The sequence below is a fragment of the Myotis daubentonii genome, chromosome 17 (assembly GCF_963259705.1).
Source record: "Myotis daubentonii chromosome 17, mMyoDau2.1, whole genome shotgun sequence".
Taxonomy (NCBI): Eukaryota; Metazoa; Chordata; class Mammalia; order Chiroptera; family Vespertilionidae; genus Myotis; species Myotis daubentonii.
The window spans coordinates 17,963,368-17,979,501 of record NC_081856.1 but is presented as its reverse complement, the minus strand read 5'-3'; the positions used below and the strand labels follow the sequence as shown (position 1 = coordinate 17,979,501).

The 16,134-nt window shown below is 37.0% G+C and overlaps 1 protein-coding gene across 1 annotated transcript in view; it reads left to right on the top strand.

The window, feature by feature from the left end:
- The window catches only part of C17H8orf34 (chromosome 17 C8orf34 homolog), a 250,888-nt gene that overhangs the window by 166,947 nt on the left and 67,807 nt on the right, over positions 1–16,134 (top strand). The window contains 1 exon segment of the mRNA XM_059673058.1: positions 11,749–11,834. Within this exon segment, the coding sequence (XP_059529041.1) occupies positions 11,749–11,834 (86 nt within the window).

The window sequence follows — 16,134 nt, the reverse complement described above, 5'->3', positions numbered from 1 at the left end:
CATAATGCCCCTTAGCCCTCTAGATCCATCCAAGTTGTCACAAATGGCAAGAATTCATTCCTTTTTTTTGCTGCATAGTATTCTGTTGTGTCTCTCCCCCCTCCGATCTATCTATCTATCTATCTATCTACCTACCTACCTATCTACCTATCATCTATCTATCTATCTATCTATCTATCTATCTATCTATCTATCTAACTATCTATCCATACACACACACACACACACACAGCACCTCTTCTTTATCAATTTTCTATCAATGGACAACTAGGTTGCTTCTATGCCTTGGCTATTGTAAAATAATGCTACAGTGAACATAGGGGTGCATATATGTTTTTAAATTAGTGTTTTTCATTTCTTTAGATAAATACCCAGGAGTGAGATTGCTGGGTCATATGGTATATCCATTTTTAGTTTTTTGAAGCATCTCCACACTGTTTTCCATAGGGACTGCACTAGTTTGCAGTCCCACCAACAGTGCACAAGGGTTCCCTTTCCTTCACATCCTGACAGCACATGTTATTTGTTGACTTTTTGATAATAGCCATTCTGACTGGTGTGAGGTGGTATCTCATTGTGGTTTTGATTTTCCTGAGTATTAGTGATGTCAAACATCTGTTGGACATCTGTATGTCTTCTTTAGAGAAATGTATTTTTATGCCCTCTGCCCATTTTTTGATTTGATTGTTTATTTTTTGTTATTATTGAGCTGAATGATTTTCTTACATATTTTGGGTAATAGACTTTTATAAAGTATGTCATTTGCGACGAATATATCCTCTCATTCAGTAGGTTGTCTCTTTGTTTTGTTAATAGTTTCCTTTGCTGTGCAGAAGCTTTTTAGTTTGATGAAATCCTATTTGTTCATTTTCGCTTTTGTTTCCCTTGCTCAAGGGGACATAAAAAAAATGTCAAATAGTTTAGTAGAGAAGATTAACTTAAGTGATTCTTCCTTTTTTCTCCATTTTTATTTCTCTACTGGCATACCATGAGGCATTTTATATGAGAAATAGGAACAAATAGTGAAAATTATACTTTACTTTTTTATCTGGGAGCTTCTAATTTACTCACTTGCTTGACATTCTGGACCTCCCCGTACACGTTCTAGTAAAATTGGAATTGCAATTACTTTCAATTACTTGTTATAGTAATTACCCTTATAATTGGATAACAATTCCTGAATTGCCTGCATAAGTCATATGAAACGTATAATTATATTTACATTATCTTTGTATATCTTCTATTACTTATCATAACTACTGACTAGTTAACTGGTCTCAATAATATAAAAGATATATTTTAGAATCACAGCAGACTAGATATATCATTACTAATAAAACAAAGAATACTAAGTAACATTACATTTTGCATTTTCTTATAACATTTCAGAATAAGAACCAAAGTTCACAGAGTATGTATTTATTTTCAATTACAAACATTAGTGCTCAAAATATATTATGAAATACCTAAAAGGAAAAGCAAATAAGTTTGATATTAATGTCATCATGCATTATGTTTCTATGTCTATATTTTTTAGGAAAGACCATTTGAGTTTTTTAATAGTTTTTTTCAGAATTTTAAATATAATAATATTTTTTTTACTTAAAATCAGCAATTCTGTAACATCTAAATCATGCCATATAAAAGCCAAAACAATGAATGGAAATCTGTGGGGAAAAAACACACAAAAACATGACTTGAAATATGATAATCATCCAACAATGAATTAAATTAAGAAATAGTTAAGACTCCTTGGAAAAGTTTTATTTACATGCTAGATGTGGTTACCACTGCAAACCAGTTTTAGTTTTCCAAAGCAGAAAGCAGAGAGAAAAAGTTCTATGAACAAATCCTGCGATCATTTTAAGAGATCAGTTGATTTGTACATCAGAAAAAGTTTAGACTAAGGTAGTTAAAACTTCACATAGCAGTATTTATTTTCCCTGGTAAGTCACTGAATATATTTCTTCTATGCCAAAAGGCATCTTACCATCTTTATGCCTTTTATTGGCTTTTCCAATTATGTAGACATTTGTATTCAGTATTGTCCTTCTTAAGAATTTTAAAAGCATTGTTAAAAGAGTGAAGGAAGGTCTTTATCTGTTCTGGTATAATCTCTTTAAGGACTCCATGTTCTTATTTCCCAAATCAACCTTGTTCTCAGATCATCAACTTGCTTATTTGCAAATTTCAGCATGATGTTTAAATACTAAAACACAAGGCAATTTAATATCTAGTTATTAAAAAGCCATTTGTTATCCAAGTTTGTATTTACCACACAGGGTTCTGTTTAAAACAAACAAGCCAAGCTCCGTGCCCCACCAAACTTAAACCTAGAAAATATATAATTCTTGGAGGTAGTACTGAAGTAAGACATTCAAATTGCAACTATTTATTGGCTATAAACATCGGTGCTATATTAAAGCAAAAAGTAAAGCATTGAAGTGGGGGAAATAAGGAAAGAGAGACCAAGTTATGTTTCTTTGCTTAAATGCCTTACATTCGACTGTGTTCTACTGGAGGAGTCAAGTGATCAAACCCCCCTTGGGAATGCCCCACACCTGATGAGGAAGCATGCCAGCTCACCTTCCTGAGGCTGCAACCTCAGAATACAGTGCTTTCAGGTTTCTAAGGAAATCTCAGATTTTTCCATCCTTTACCTCCTGCTCTTCCTAATTAGATGGAACTTGATGGGGCTTTATTATTCCTCACAAAAATATACAGCTTTATGAAGAAGGATTGCTGTGGGGCTCCCTGTGGTTCATTCCTTCATGCTGGTTCTATATCTTTTAACGTTTTTCTCAGAATTTGTGGTACTCCTCTCACTGGCAGCATTCTCTCAATTGCCATCTGTGGGCAGGTAGAATCCTGCTAAAAGATCACCTCTCTCTGGTACCAAGTAATATGACCTGTAATTTGGGAATTTCAGCATGCCTCATAATTCCACTAGTTATCACAACTTAATTTCAATTTTCCCAAATCTTATGCAATGGAAAAAGCAACGAAATGAACACAAAGCATCTGACTAAGGCAGCAGCACAACTATTGCGATGCCCGGGGCTATAGCATTGAAAAGTCTAACAGTGTTTGGTGTGCTCTCAACCACAGAGCAAGGGCAAGATTGGCAACATACAACCTAAGTCAGCCACCTGACAGATGCTTCCAGGGGACAGACAGAAGATGGGGTGGTCTTCCATCAGGTACATCTGTGAGGCAGCCGTCAGTTTCAGAACCACGAGTAAAGGGGTCTCTGATTAAACGAAGGGCTGGCGGAGGAAGGAACAAAGTTTTGGCAGTATTTCAAAGAGTGTTTTGGCTCCCACACAGTCCCACATTTCAGCGTGTTAGAAATCAGAGCTTTAGAAGACTCTTCACAGCTGCTCCTAAACTAGATGCCTGCTGACCAAGCCATTCTCTGATGGAGGCCGACTCTGAGATCTGCAGCCTCGGTCAGGTGCAATCAGACCTGGTGGGGAATAAAATGTAGAGTTCAGCTAAAAGTCAATACCCAGCAAGTGAAAGATACACAGCAACATCCTCTGGTGGCGTCTTCTCTCTTTTTGGCATTTGAGGCACAGTGCAATACTGCAGCCACAGTGAGGATGGATGGGGGCCCCTCGCCTTCCCTAGCTGTCACTATAGAGGGCAACTAGAGGGGGCTGGCCCCCAGTCAGAGGGATCAGAAACTCCAGGGACCTGGGTAGAAACACGGATTCTGGGGCTATGCTCCCGACCTGCTGAATCCGAAACTCTGGGTGGAGCCCGGCAACCCCTGTTTTCAGAATCTCTCCCAGTGATTCCAGTGCACCCTAAAAACTGAAGAGCCCCTTCTCTACAGTGTCAAATAAGGACCTAACTGCCTACTTCTATTTAGGTAGATTTTTCTTTTTCACACAAAGTGTCTATAATACAGTTGCTGCCCTTACCGAACTTACAATTCAATTATGAATTAAAATAACAAGAATGATAATGACTGAACACATCATTACAGTGTACATCCTTGATATTCATGAGAAAGGCATCCAGAGAGCTTCATGGATCCAAAATATCAGGCTCTCACTATAGCCCTCTTGTGTTACTGAGATACGTCACAGACCAACAAAGTGAATTTCAGAAGTGAAGCAAGAGAAAACATGATGAAGAGTAACTTTATGAATGTCCGAGTCTTAAAATCAATTATAAAGTTATGTGATACTGATACTAATGCTAATACAATTCAAAAAGTAAGGATATGCACAATCATGTATTCACAGCAAATACCATTGCACTCCTCCTAGGTACCTTTAGGTAGATGTTTAAAGCGTTCCCTCAAGCTATGAGAGAACCACACTTTTGCCAGATCACTTGACGGACGTGAAGTCTAGTTGGGAGTGTGCATGAACAGTGCGGGGGAAGGAAGCCTGAGGTTGCTGGTGCCCAGGGCTCCTTCGGGCTCAGACATCATGTGTTTGGCTGCTTTCTTTTGGAGTTTCTTTAGTTCCAGAGAGGTCTGGCAATTTGAGTTTAATCCTTTCTCGTAGCTGCCTCAGATTTCAGGATGGTTGTGAAGTTCCCAGGCTCGTCCTTTGTGTGAATAATAACCTGGCCAAGGTGTGTGAGTCGGTGACCCACATTCCAGCCCTATCCGCCTGGAAAATCTGTACTCTCCCAAGGTATGCAAAGAATCAGTTCTGCCCGGGGCCTTATCTGCTGGACCTGACTGTGGGTTGACATTTTACATTCGAGTTGAGGTAAAGCAGGAAAGACTGAAAACACCACATATCTATTCGCCGTGTGCACTCTCCTTAGATTTGGTTTTGAAATTCTGAAGCCGCTGCCAGGAGGGTAATTAGCCGCGGAGATAAGGCCACCGATGGCAGCTACATGTCTGCACTCAGGTATGCAGGAGAGAACTATAAATTTGATTAGAGCTACAGATGGTTTGCTGGTCCACATATCTCACTTTCAGGAGATAGGAAGTTAAAAGGGAAATTGAACAGGAAAGAGCATGGTTTTTATCTCTATGTCACCATCAATCATGACATTTTAGAGGTGAATGTTCAGAGGTGCTTGTCACTGAGAGAGAATTTAAAACGCAGAATATAAAGACAGCCCTCTGGTGAAGGAGAATGTTATTCTAACCCATTCTGCTCTCAGGAGAAAGGTGCTTCATCTCGATGTACTGTTACTTATCCTCATGTCACACAAACAGTGGGAGTCAAGAAAAAGCAAGACTGCCTACCAGTGAATGCTAGGAGGAAGATCTTGAAATCAATACAGTACTAAAATAAGGAGGAAAATCTAGGTGTTGCTAGGCATTTTCTTTTGGCGAAGGAGATGGGTGGGGACAGGGTATTTGCTGGGACATAAAGCTGTGTTTGAGCCACAGAGAATGCTCGAAGACAGTGGCCGGCAAACAGTGGCCCCTTGAGTGTGGCTCTTCCACAAAATACCACGTGCGGGCGAGCAATTGAAACTTCGTGGCCACACTCAAGGGGCCAAAGAGCCGCATGTGGCTCGCGAGCCGCAGTTTGCCGACCACTGCTCTAAGAGGACCAGAGGGACAGTGTCCAAGGGACGGAGTCAAAGTAAGCACCCAAGGGTCAAACTGGCATGGCCAGGGCAAGCAAGAATGCCTAGATGGAGTCAAGGGTTTGGAAAAGGAGCGAGAGGAAGAAGGTCCAAATAATTAATACCCCGAAGAGCTGGACAAGGGGCAAGGGAGGCAGCGTTCCACAGTGCTGCTGCGACATTTTTCGGGGTAGAAACATATAGCAGTGGTTAGTGACTTCAGATAGCTGCCATGTAAGTGAGATGGTTATTCTGGGGAACAGAGATGCGAATTAATGTGCCAAGCCCTGCTGGTGTCAGGCCTGGTCTCTGACTTCAGGACGTTCTCCGCGTTAATTGGAGAGATCATGCAAAGACACACAGGACTCCAGCCAGATTGCGGACTCCTTATTCAAAAGAGGGTTTTGCTTCTGAGGCTTCCAGTACATTTTTTTATGTTGATGACAATTTTGGCTTTTTTTAAAACTTCAAAATTGGGTCAGCGACAAATAAGTTGTTATAATTTCCCTCAAAAAAATAATGCTGGAGACCCATGGAATCTTACAATGGAAAATGAACATTTAGAAAGAGGCTTAGAAATAACTCAATTACTGATGGTATAAAAGAGGCTTTGTGAATTAAAAGCAGACTTTGGAGGGGAAAGATAAGTTAATTTTCTAACCCTTTGAAGATAATGGTCCAAAATGCCTTAAAACCAAAACTGCTTATTGTGGTTCCCCTGGCCTAATCAACATGTATTATGATACACAATTTATTTTCCAGTGCAATAGAGTATCATATTCTTCAAAATAGCTAAATTATAGAGTAGAATGTCACCCTGGCTGGTGTGGCTCGGTTGGTTGGGCATTAACTTTTATACCAAAGGTTTGCTGGTTTGATTCCCCATCAGGGTACATCCAGGTGGGGGGGTTGGGTTGCGGGAGGCTGTGGATTGATGTATCTCTCTCATATTGCTGTTGCTCTCTTTCTCCCTCTCCCTTCCTCTCTCTCTCTCTCTCTCTCTCTCTCTCTCTCTCTCTCTCTCTCTTTCTCTCTCAATAAAACATATTTTAATAAAAAGTGTAGAATCCCACATTCTGAAGTTCTTTGTAGAGATTTTGCAACCCAGAAAGAGGAAGCCTCATCCTAGGACCCAGTCTGTTCAGCATCTCCACATGGATATCCACCTGTGACTTTACACCTCCACCAACATGTCTAAAATGCCTTTGAAACTTATCATGTCCCCAAGAACATTCTACTTAATTGGCACTAGATTTTCTCTTCCCTGTTTCCTTACCTCCACAATGGCTCAGGACAGAAAATGGCGATATTGTTTACGCCTCCCTTTCTCTCACCAACTCAAGCCCAATTGATGAGATATACTATTGGCTCCAGCTACAGACTTTATCCAGATCAGTCCACTTCTTATGGCCTTTTCCACATGGCCCTCGAATGATGTTATAAATATCCAAATGGCCCTTGGCAGAAAAAAGGTTCCCCACCCCTGGATAGGAGAGAGGGCCTCTCACCCTCTATGAGAGGTAAATACACGTCCGGGTGAAGACTTTTGTAGGTTCTATGTGAGGGGGAGTAGAAGGTCTTCATTCCAGATTACATAACTTTCCTGGATGACACAGAAGGCAGGTGAACTTTTTGAAAAAACTTTGAGAGGACTTGAAGAAAGGAAAACAAACCAAGAAGCCCAAATTCAAAGTTAGGGACCTTTGTTTTATACTCACTACTCTTAGAGGGTCATGATTTCTCCAGCATTGTTCAGCTGCACATGTGCAAAATAATACAGGGTTGGGTCTGGTTGGGCAGTAATAGCAGAAGGACATGGGTCCATGGGAACTGAGAAGACAGCAATCCAGCTGAGTAGGGCAGGAAGGGAATCAGGAGGGGCCAGAAACCCCGGAGAAAAGTTAGAGCAAATGGAGATCTATGTCTAATTAAGAGGAAGTGTTAAGGGCATTGAAAGGGCCTAAAGGGGGTGAGTTTGTTGTTAGGGAACTGAACATTGTATTTAACAATTTCTGAAGTAGGACAATTCTGAGTTCTCGGTCTTTGGGTTAGGGAAGGGGGTATGGAGGGAAGATATCCAGATCTGAGATGGAGGGACTTTGAAACCAGAGGATATCCACTCATCTACTGATGGGCACTTGGGCTATTTCCAGATCTTAACTATTATAAATCGTGGTACATTTACACTATGGAATAGTATGCAGCAATAAAAAAGAAGGATCTCTTACCCTTTGAGACAGTATGGAGGGACCGGTAGAGTATTTTGCTAAGCAAAATAAGCCACTCAGAGAAAGACAAGTATCACATGATCTCACTCATATGTGGAACCTAATGAATAAAATGGATCCAGAGACATAGAAGCATGGAACAGACTGTCAAATCTCAGAGGGGCTGGATGGGTGGGAGGGAAGAGATCCAACAAAGAACTTGTATGCATATATGAATAACCCATGGACACAGACAGTGGTGTGGTGAAGGCCTGGGGCAGGGGGCAGGTGCATGCCAGAAAGGGTCAATGGGGGGAAAAGGGGGGATATGTAATACTTTTAACAATAAAGATTAAATTTTTTAAATTTAAAATTAAAAAAAGAAGCAGTGGATAAATATACATGAACATGAAAATCAGTCAAGATAATACTAACACTTGAGTTGAAGAAAAAAATTAAGCTTGAGCAAAGCTTTCATGGCAGAAAGATAACAGGTTAATATCTATAATCCCTTGTTATCTGAGGTGAAGTTTAGGAAGCTGTACTCTTAGAGAAAAAGGGGGATGTAATATTCTTAGAAGAGAAAAGGGTTTCATTTATGACAAGGAGGAGCAGGACACATTTTGTTGAGAGGGTGAGAATGTGGAAGAGTGTTTAATACAGAAAAGGAGTTTTAGAAAGCAGAGAAAAAAAGTTTAGGAGTCTGAGTAAAACTCTTGTAGGGAATAAAATGATGTAACTATGATTGGGCTATATTTCCTGGCCTTGCCCACAGAACCCTTGTTTGTATAGCACCTATTAACCTCTTACAGAAGTAGTGCTGTGTGGATTACAGCTTGGGAAACATTGGCAGAGCACTCAAGGATAGCAGGCTGTGAAGCATTCCGCAGTTGAGTTGGTGCCAAGTCACGGTAAACTCAACTCTCAAGGATCTGGAGGGCACTGCTTTAACAAGGATGAGCCAGATTCAGGGCCACCCAACTTGTTGGGTTGTTTCATGGCCACTTGTCTTTTCAGCTCAGCTAAATTGTGGCCTCTGTGAAATCAGGGACAGTTGTCATTTCTTTTCATCTCCACAACATTTGGCTTATTATTGAGCATATTAATAAATGTTAAATAAATTTTTCTTTTTACTGAAGCTGGCAGTGAGCAAAATAAATTTACAACTTATTTATTTATTGCTTTTTTCCTGCCTTTGATGGAGATTTATTTTCCATTTAGGTTTTTAACCTAATGTTAAATGACCAAATGTGTCAGAGCTCATTATCAATGTTTAACAACTTTGACTTATACCTTTTAATATCTCATGTACCTACATGCGTCCTATCTTTGATAATTTTTGTGAAGTGGGGCTAGAAAAAAGCTCAAAAAAGAATATTTTATATATTGTTGATTCGTGAAGTATTTATCCTAGTTATTATTAAAAAGAAGAAATAGTTGGGCAGATTTGAGACATAGCTAAAACATTCGTTTAAAAGTTGGGTTGTTTTTTTCAAGTAAAATTTTAAAAATTAACTAGAAGTATAAAGTTTATTTTAATGTTTTGAGGAACCTCCACACTGTTTTCCATATTGGTCACACCAATCTGCATTCCCACCAACAGTGTGCTAGGGTTCCCTTTTCTCCATATCCTTGCCAACACTTGTTGTTTCTTACTTTATGGACAACAGCCATTCTGGCAGGTGTGAGGTGATACCTCATTGTGGTTTTAATTTGCATTGCTCTTATGATTAGTGATGTGAACATCTTTTCATATATATATTGGCCATCCGGGAACATTTCTGCAGAAACTCGAAACACTAATTTGAGAGAATATATGCATCCCTGTGTTTATTGCAGCGTTATTTACAATAGCCCATCAGTAAATGAGTGGATAAAAAAGCTGTGGTACAAAAAAAATATTTTTATTCCTTTTCACTTCCTTTGTTATATTTGTTTTAGACCTAAAACAAATATAATCTGAGGATTTTATTCTTTTCATTCATAGATGCAAATGTTGTTTGAAAATAAGTAATCTATTAGAGTGAAAGTAATAAGTGGTGGGATGAAGGAGAGACATATATATCTTCTCAGTACATAAAAAGTCATCAGCAATTATTTGTGGGACTCAAATATTTCATTTCATTTTATGATATTTAACTCTGTATGTTTTGACATAAAAACATTGATGCAAATGATGCCTGTTTAAGTAAATAATCAAATTTAAACCCTAATTACAAATTACTTCAATATATCTATGTTGGATAAGTCTGATATTGACAGTGTATGTATATATAATTATTGTATAAATATAATTTTGCATGAAAAAAAAGCTGTGGTACATTTACACAATGGAATACTATTCAGGCATAAGAAAGAAGGAACTCTTACCCTTCGTGACAGCATGGATGGATTCAAGGGTATTATGCTGAGTGAAATAAGCCAGTCAGAGAAAGACAAATACCATATAGTTTTACTTATATGTGGAATCTAATGAACAAAATAAACAAAATAGAAACAGATTCATAGACACAGAGAATAGACTGACAGCTATCAGAAGGGGGGGGATTGGGGGTCTGGGTGAAAGAAATGAAGGTATTAAGCAGTACAAATTGGTAGTTGCAGAATAGTCAATGAGACGTAGATTACAGCATAGGGAATATAGTCAATAATATAGAAGTAAATAGGTATTAGACCAGGTGGCTACCACTCTGTAAAGTACATTATTTTCTAACCACTTTGCTGTATATATGAAATAAAGAATAATATTGAATATCAACTATAGTTGAAAAATTAAAAAATGTATAAAATATACATATTTGGCCAAAAAATGTTATAACTGTCAGGAAGTTACACTTGAAAATTCTTTAATTAGCTGTTACTTATTTATAGTATTAGCAAATATGTGTGTGTGTATTGAAGGGAATACATGTAAGTATAAATGTATACTATATACAGAAACATGTAGAATTGAATATAGGAATACAAATTAAAATATAATTTATAATGTGTATTATTACACAAAAGGTAGAGAAAGACATGCATATGTTTGAATATGCAGATGTCAAATACAAATTATTACATGATTCCACTGGGGCATACAAAAGCAAAGATATAAAATAGTTGAAAATTTTAATTTTTAAGAGTGGTACAGTTATGAAATGTACTTGGTTTTTTAAAATGTTAATGCTATGTGTTATGCGTTTATTCATATTCTTCGGTGAGGGCATTTGCCTTCAGCTAAATACAAGAAAAAAGTAAGAGAACTGATAAAAACTCCAGTTTCTGGATTGTTTGATGTAATGTCATCCAACATTAGCAGAGTTTAATCTGTTGTCCTTAGGACAGAGTTCCAACATTCATTGATGCGCTCTTCCTCCTTTGATAGCGTAGTTCACCGTGTAATATAAACCCAGACTGTTTGAATTGGGTTCTGCGAGTCTATTTTTCTCAGCATAGAGATGTGGATAGAAAGGCTCAGAAATATACTGTCATAAAAGTACCTACACAGCCTTGCTCTCCTGAAGAAGCCACAGTGTCTGAGAGCCTGGGAAGTCACATGCATTAGGAATCTTTATTTCCACTATTGAGACTTACCTTGATCTGCAGGCCTTCGCTCAGGTTTGGTTTATGTAGAGAATTGTGTTTGGTAAACTTCTGTGTAGAAAGGAAACCTTCTCATGACACTGGACCCAGAAATCAGGTGAATATGCTCTTTTTTTTATTTCACTCGCTCCCTTGTAGTTTCAGTCAAAACATTTGCTTATAAACTGTCCTCCCATCAGGCCAAGAAGAAAAGCAGTTTCTACCTAAACTAACCTTCCCATGTATACAGGAGAGAGAGAAAAAAAGAAAGACTTTTCACGGGTAGTATAGCAAAAACACCATATTACAAAGGTTTTGGTACAATTTTATTTCTCCTTTGAAGAAGCATGTCTGAATTTAGTACCAATCCCCTATGGAATGTACTTCACACTTCTAATTATTTCTAATTATTTTTTTAATTATTTAGACTTCAAGGAGACAATTTGGCAGAAAGAACAGAGGAGATGACACAAATACTTCCTTCTCCAGATGAAATAATCCTGGATTCTTTGAGTAAGTTTTCAATCCCACAATACTTACATAGCTGCCTGTCATATGTGTACCCCTCCTTCAGGATCGGTATCGGGAGGTTAAGGGCAAAAGAATATGGATTCTGAGGAGCAGGCTCTTAATGTCTGTGCCTGTTTTGGGTACAAACAGGTCAACCACATGTTGGCTGTTGCCAAAATTTGTCACTAATGCCAGCTTGCTTGGGGTACTTTACATTGCTCACTCCCATTCTCACATCATGGACCCCTTTATTCTTCCCTGCCAGAAGTATCAATATTATATTGATTTAGTTCCCTCTCTCATCCTTATATTGAATTGTTCTCAAATCATGTCAGTGTGCCTTCAGAAGTGCCTTTCCCAGGCAGCGTCCTCTTCATTTTCCCTGATGCTGCCTGGTCTGTGCGTTTGTCCTCTTTCTTTGTCTAATTTAACAGCCATGTTTGTACTGTCTCAAATAGTCTTTGTACTGTCTCACCCCTCTTTAGCTCATTATCTTTTTTTTTTTTTTTACAAAGAAAGCTGCTTATATCACCCCTCTTTTTTATATTACAAAATTCAGACTCCTTAGCTTAGCATATGAAGTTCATGGCAGGGCACTTCAAAATGGTTGCTGAATAATTACGCACGTGTAATGTCACTACGATGGCATTAAAGGTACATCACTGCTTCACCATTCCGTATTCTAGCAGGAAGCAGCTGGACATCCAGCTGGGATAATTAAAAGAGAAACAATAGAAACATTTTTTTTTTTACATCTGGATAGAGGAGGACATCTTAAACAAGATGGAAAAAAATCTTAACTATAAAATAAAAAAATCAACTATAGAAAGTTAGAAACTGTTCATCAAAGAATGCCATAAAAAGTGAATAGCTATTCCACAAAGTAAGAAAATATATTTGAAATATATTTGTAACTGATCAAATATTAATATTCAGATTACATACATAAAGAACATCTACAATTTTTTTTGTTCAGTCCCTCCATCCCCCGAACATCTATAATTTAATAAAAATCAAAAACAATAGAAAAATAAGCAACAGGTATGAATTGACATTTCATGGAAGATGAGAAACACAATTGGCCAGTGAACATTTGAAGGATGCTTAATGTTCTGGTAACCAAGGGAAAGCAAATTAAGACCACAAAGAGGTGCTGTGTTATAACCAATTGTTTGCCATTAACTAAGAAATTTGGCAAAACCAAGTGCTGGTGAAGACATAGATGAAAGAAAAGTCATACACTACAGGTGGGCATAAACAATTTTGGAAACTCTTCCATTATCTTAAAATCTTAAACATTTATATAATCTAAAACCCAGGCACTCCATTTCTAAGAAAATATCTTAGCGGAACAAGTCTTGTACCATGAAATGTGAACAACCCTTCTTAGTATTGCTCCCGAAGAGGAAAATGGGTAGACATTGTGGAATTGTTATATTGTAGGAAACTGAACGCATTTCAATTACATATAAGATGGATGAAACTAGTGGAATGCTAGTAAATGTTACCAACTGTTTCTTTGAAAAGAGAAAGCCCTGACTTGTAGAAATTGGTGTTTTCCATAATGTGCTCCCGCTGAAGTTGAATTCAAGTAACCAATCTGAAATGGCAGCGAGGACTCCCAACTGATAAGAGTATGTTATAGCTCACAGCTGAATAAATCTTAAAAGCATAGTATTGATTGAAAAAAAAGCAAGTCATAGAATTAAATTCATGTAAAAGCTCAAAACTAGCAAATCTAAGTAGTATGTTCTTAAGAAGACATACATAAGTGATAAAACTGTATTTAAAGAAGGAAATGAAAAGCTCAAAATGGTGGTTATTGTCAGTGGGTAGAGGAAGCAAGGAGGTGGGATAAGAAAGTTGTGCAAAGGTAAATGAAGATTATTTAAAAGTCCTAATTCTTAAATTAGGTGGTGTCTTGGGTGTTTATTTCATCGTGTTTTGTAATATAAATACACTACATACTATGCATAAATATATTTTGAATATGCTTTTTATATGTCAAGTATTACCCAATAAACATTTAAAAATAAAGGGTGATGGGAACATACACCAACGCCAGTGTACCACAATATAATGAAATAATGATAGTTTACATGCACTCAATCTCTTATAGTACTAGTGACATGAAACACGTGAGACTTTTAACACTGCCAGCAGAAGTTGGGCAGTATGTTGGCCATTTGTTGGCCATTTGTTGACATAAGACAGATATTACTTAACTACTGGCCCATTATTTTTTAAAATTCTCTCAACCCCCCCCCACCCCCAATCCACCAATCTACAAATCTGTATCTTCAGCAATCATATTCATAATAACTGAGAATTATAGAAACTCAATTTTGGGGGAAATTTAAACAATACACCAGTAATATGTTGATTATATTTACTTGTGTCCACTGGGGGACAATGTATTTATTACGTTTAAGGTCCTTTCTTAAACTTCTGCATTCTTGACATTCAAGTATCTGTAGATTTAATGAACAAATCTGAAAACATGAGTTTCTGATTCAATATATTCTTTTCCACTTATGTTAGAAAATAACCAAATCCAATAATTCAATATTATTGATATTATTCGAAAGTGCTAATGTGATTTTTATTTCAGCTTTGTATCCACACTGAATTTGGCTCAAAAAATATTTCTATGAATGGGTATAATTTTGTGCATAAAAGCCTATTGTGACACACACAGCAAAAGTAAAAATAATGGCAGGAAAAAGGTGAATAAAGCTAAAGTCTAGAGTTTTCTAATTTCTAGCAGCATGGCCAATTACAACAGAGCTAGTTTGTAGTTTAAGTACTGCCAGAAACTTTGAATTTGGCAAAATCACTTTATCTTTCTATGTTCCAGTTGCTTCTTCTCTAAAATGAAGTGATAAGATAAGTTCTAATATTTGATCAACTTAGAGAATCATTTTCCCCTCAGTGTATTTTGAAAATCATATAGATTTATAAAAGAGTAAGTACATAGGACAAAGTAGTTCGCACATATGCACACACCAATTATTGTTAATCAGCAATGTACTAAAATACTTTAAAAAATGGAGCTCCAAGCATGAAACTAAGATTTTTTTAGGATATATATTGTCCCTCCTAGAATGTAAATTCAAAAATATTCTGGCAGGACCTCACAGTTGTCTCACATTACATTGAATGGAATTCATTATGTTTTCAAATGTTTTTTATTGATTTTTTTTTTTGAGAGAGAAACCTCATCTATCACCTGCATTCTGTATGCCCTATTGGGGGTTGAGTTGCAACCTAGGCATGTGCCCTGACTGGGAATCAAACCCATGACCTCTTGGTTCCTTGGTCAATGCTCAACCACTGAGTCACACTGGCTGGGCAAATTCATATTTTTTATCCCACTAGATATTGTACCAATAAACAGGAAGAATTGAACCCAGACAAGAACAGAACAGAATTCACTCCTCATAAAAAAAATATTTTGTTATGAAGCACCTACTAGAATGTCTCTAGTGACTTATAGTATTTGTTGAATAAATGAGTATACAAACAAACAGAAATAGTTGAATGAATTGATTAATACATACATACATTAAAAAATCAATCAGAATGACAATACCTCTTTAAAACCATGAATTACTGACTGAGAACTTGAAAACTTAGTTATAATATAATATTTCTAACCTTAAAAAAATCAGCAAATCCACTAGAGGGTTGGTTTTCTCCTACATATGAAATAATTTGCTTAGTAATGCAGAATAGAACATTTTAATATTATTTATTAAGTTAATAATCTATTCAAGAGTTTCAACACAAATAAAACAGGAAAAATAGAGTAAGTGATAAAATTACACTAGTATTTACTCACAGTTCAGTAGATTATAATTCAGTCTTAGAGGACTTAAACTTATGCTAATTTACACATCCAAAGTCTATACATTGTCACTCTTACCAATTGGGTTTTAGTAAATAAGGATTCAAGTATTCTTTGTTAGTGCATTAATATTTTTGAACTTGGTGTAATTTTCATCATCTGTATTGATTTTGTCAACAAAAATTTCCTTCTTTTTAATGCCTGTTTGGAAGGGTGGTAGGTAAAAATTTTAAATTTGCTTACAACTTGAGAATATAGCGGTTACTGAATGTAAATTCTGATTCAGAAGCTACGGTATAATTACGGCTTTATGCTAAACTTTCCATAGTCTCCTTGAGTGGCCGTTATGGGCTTGAGAGATTTAATGCTCTCATTTTCTTCCCAGAGCACACATTTTATTAACAGAAAAATCTGTCTCCATATTTACATGAATCTGAGGGAAAATTTTCAGGGATT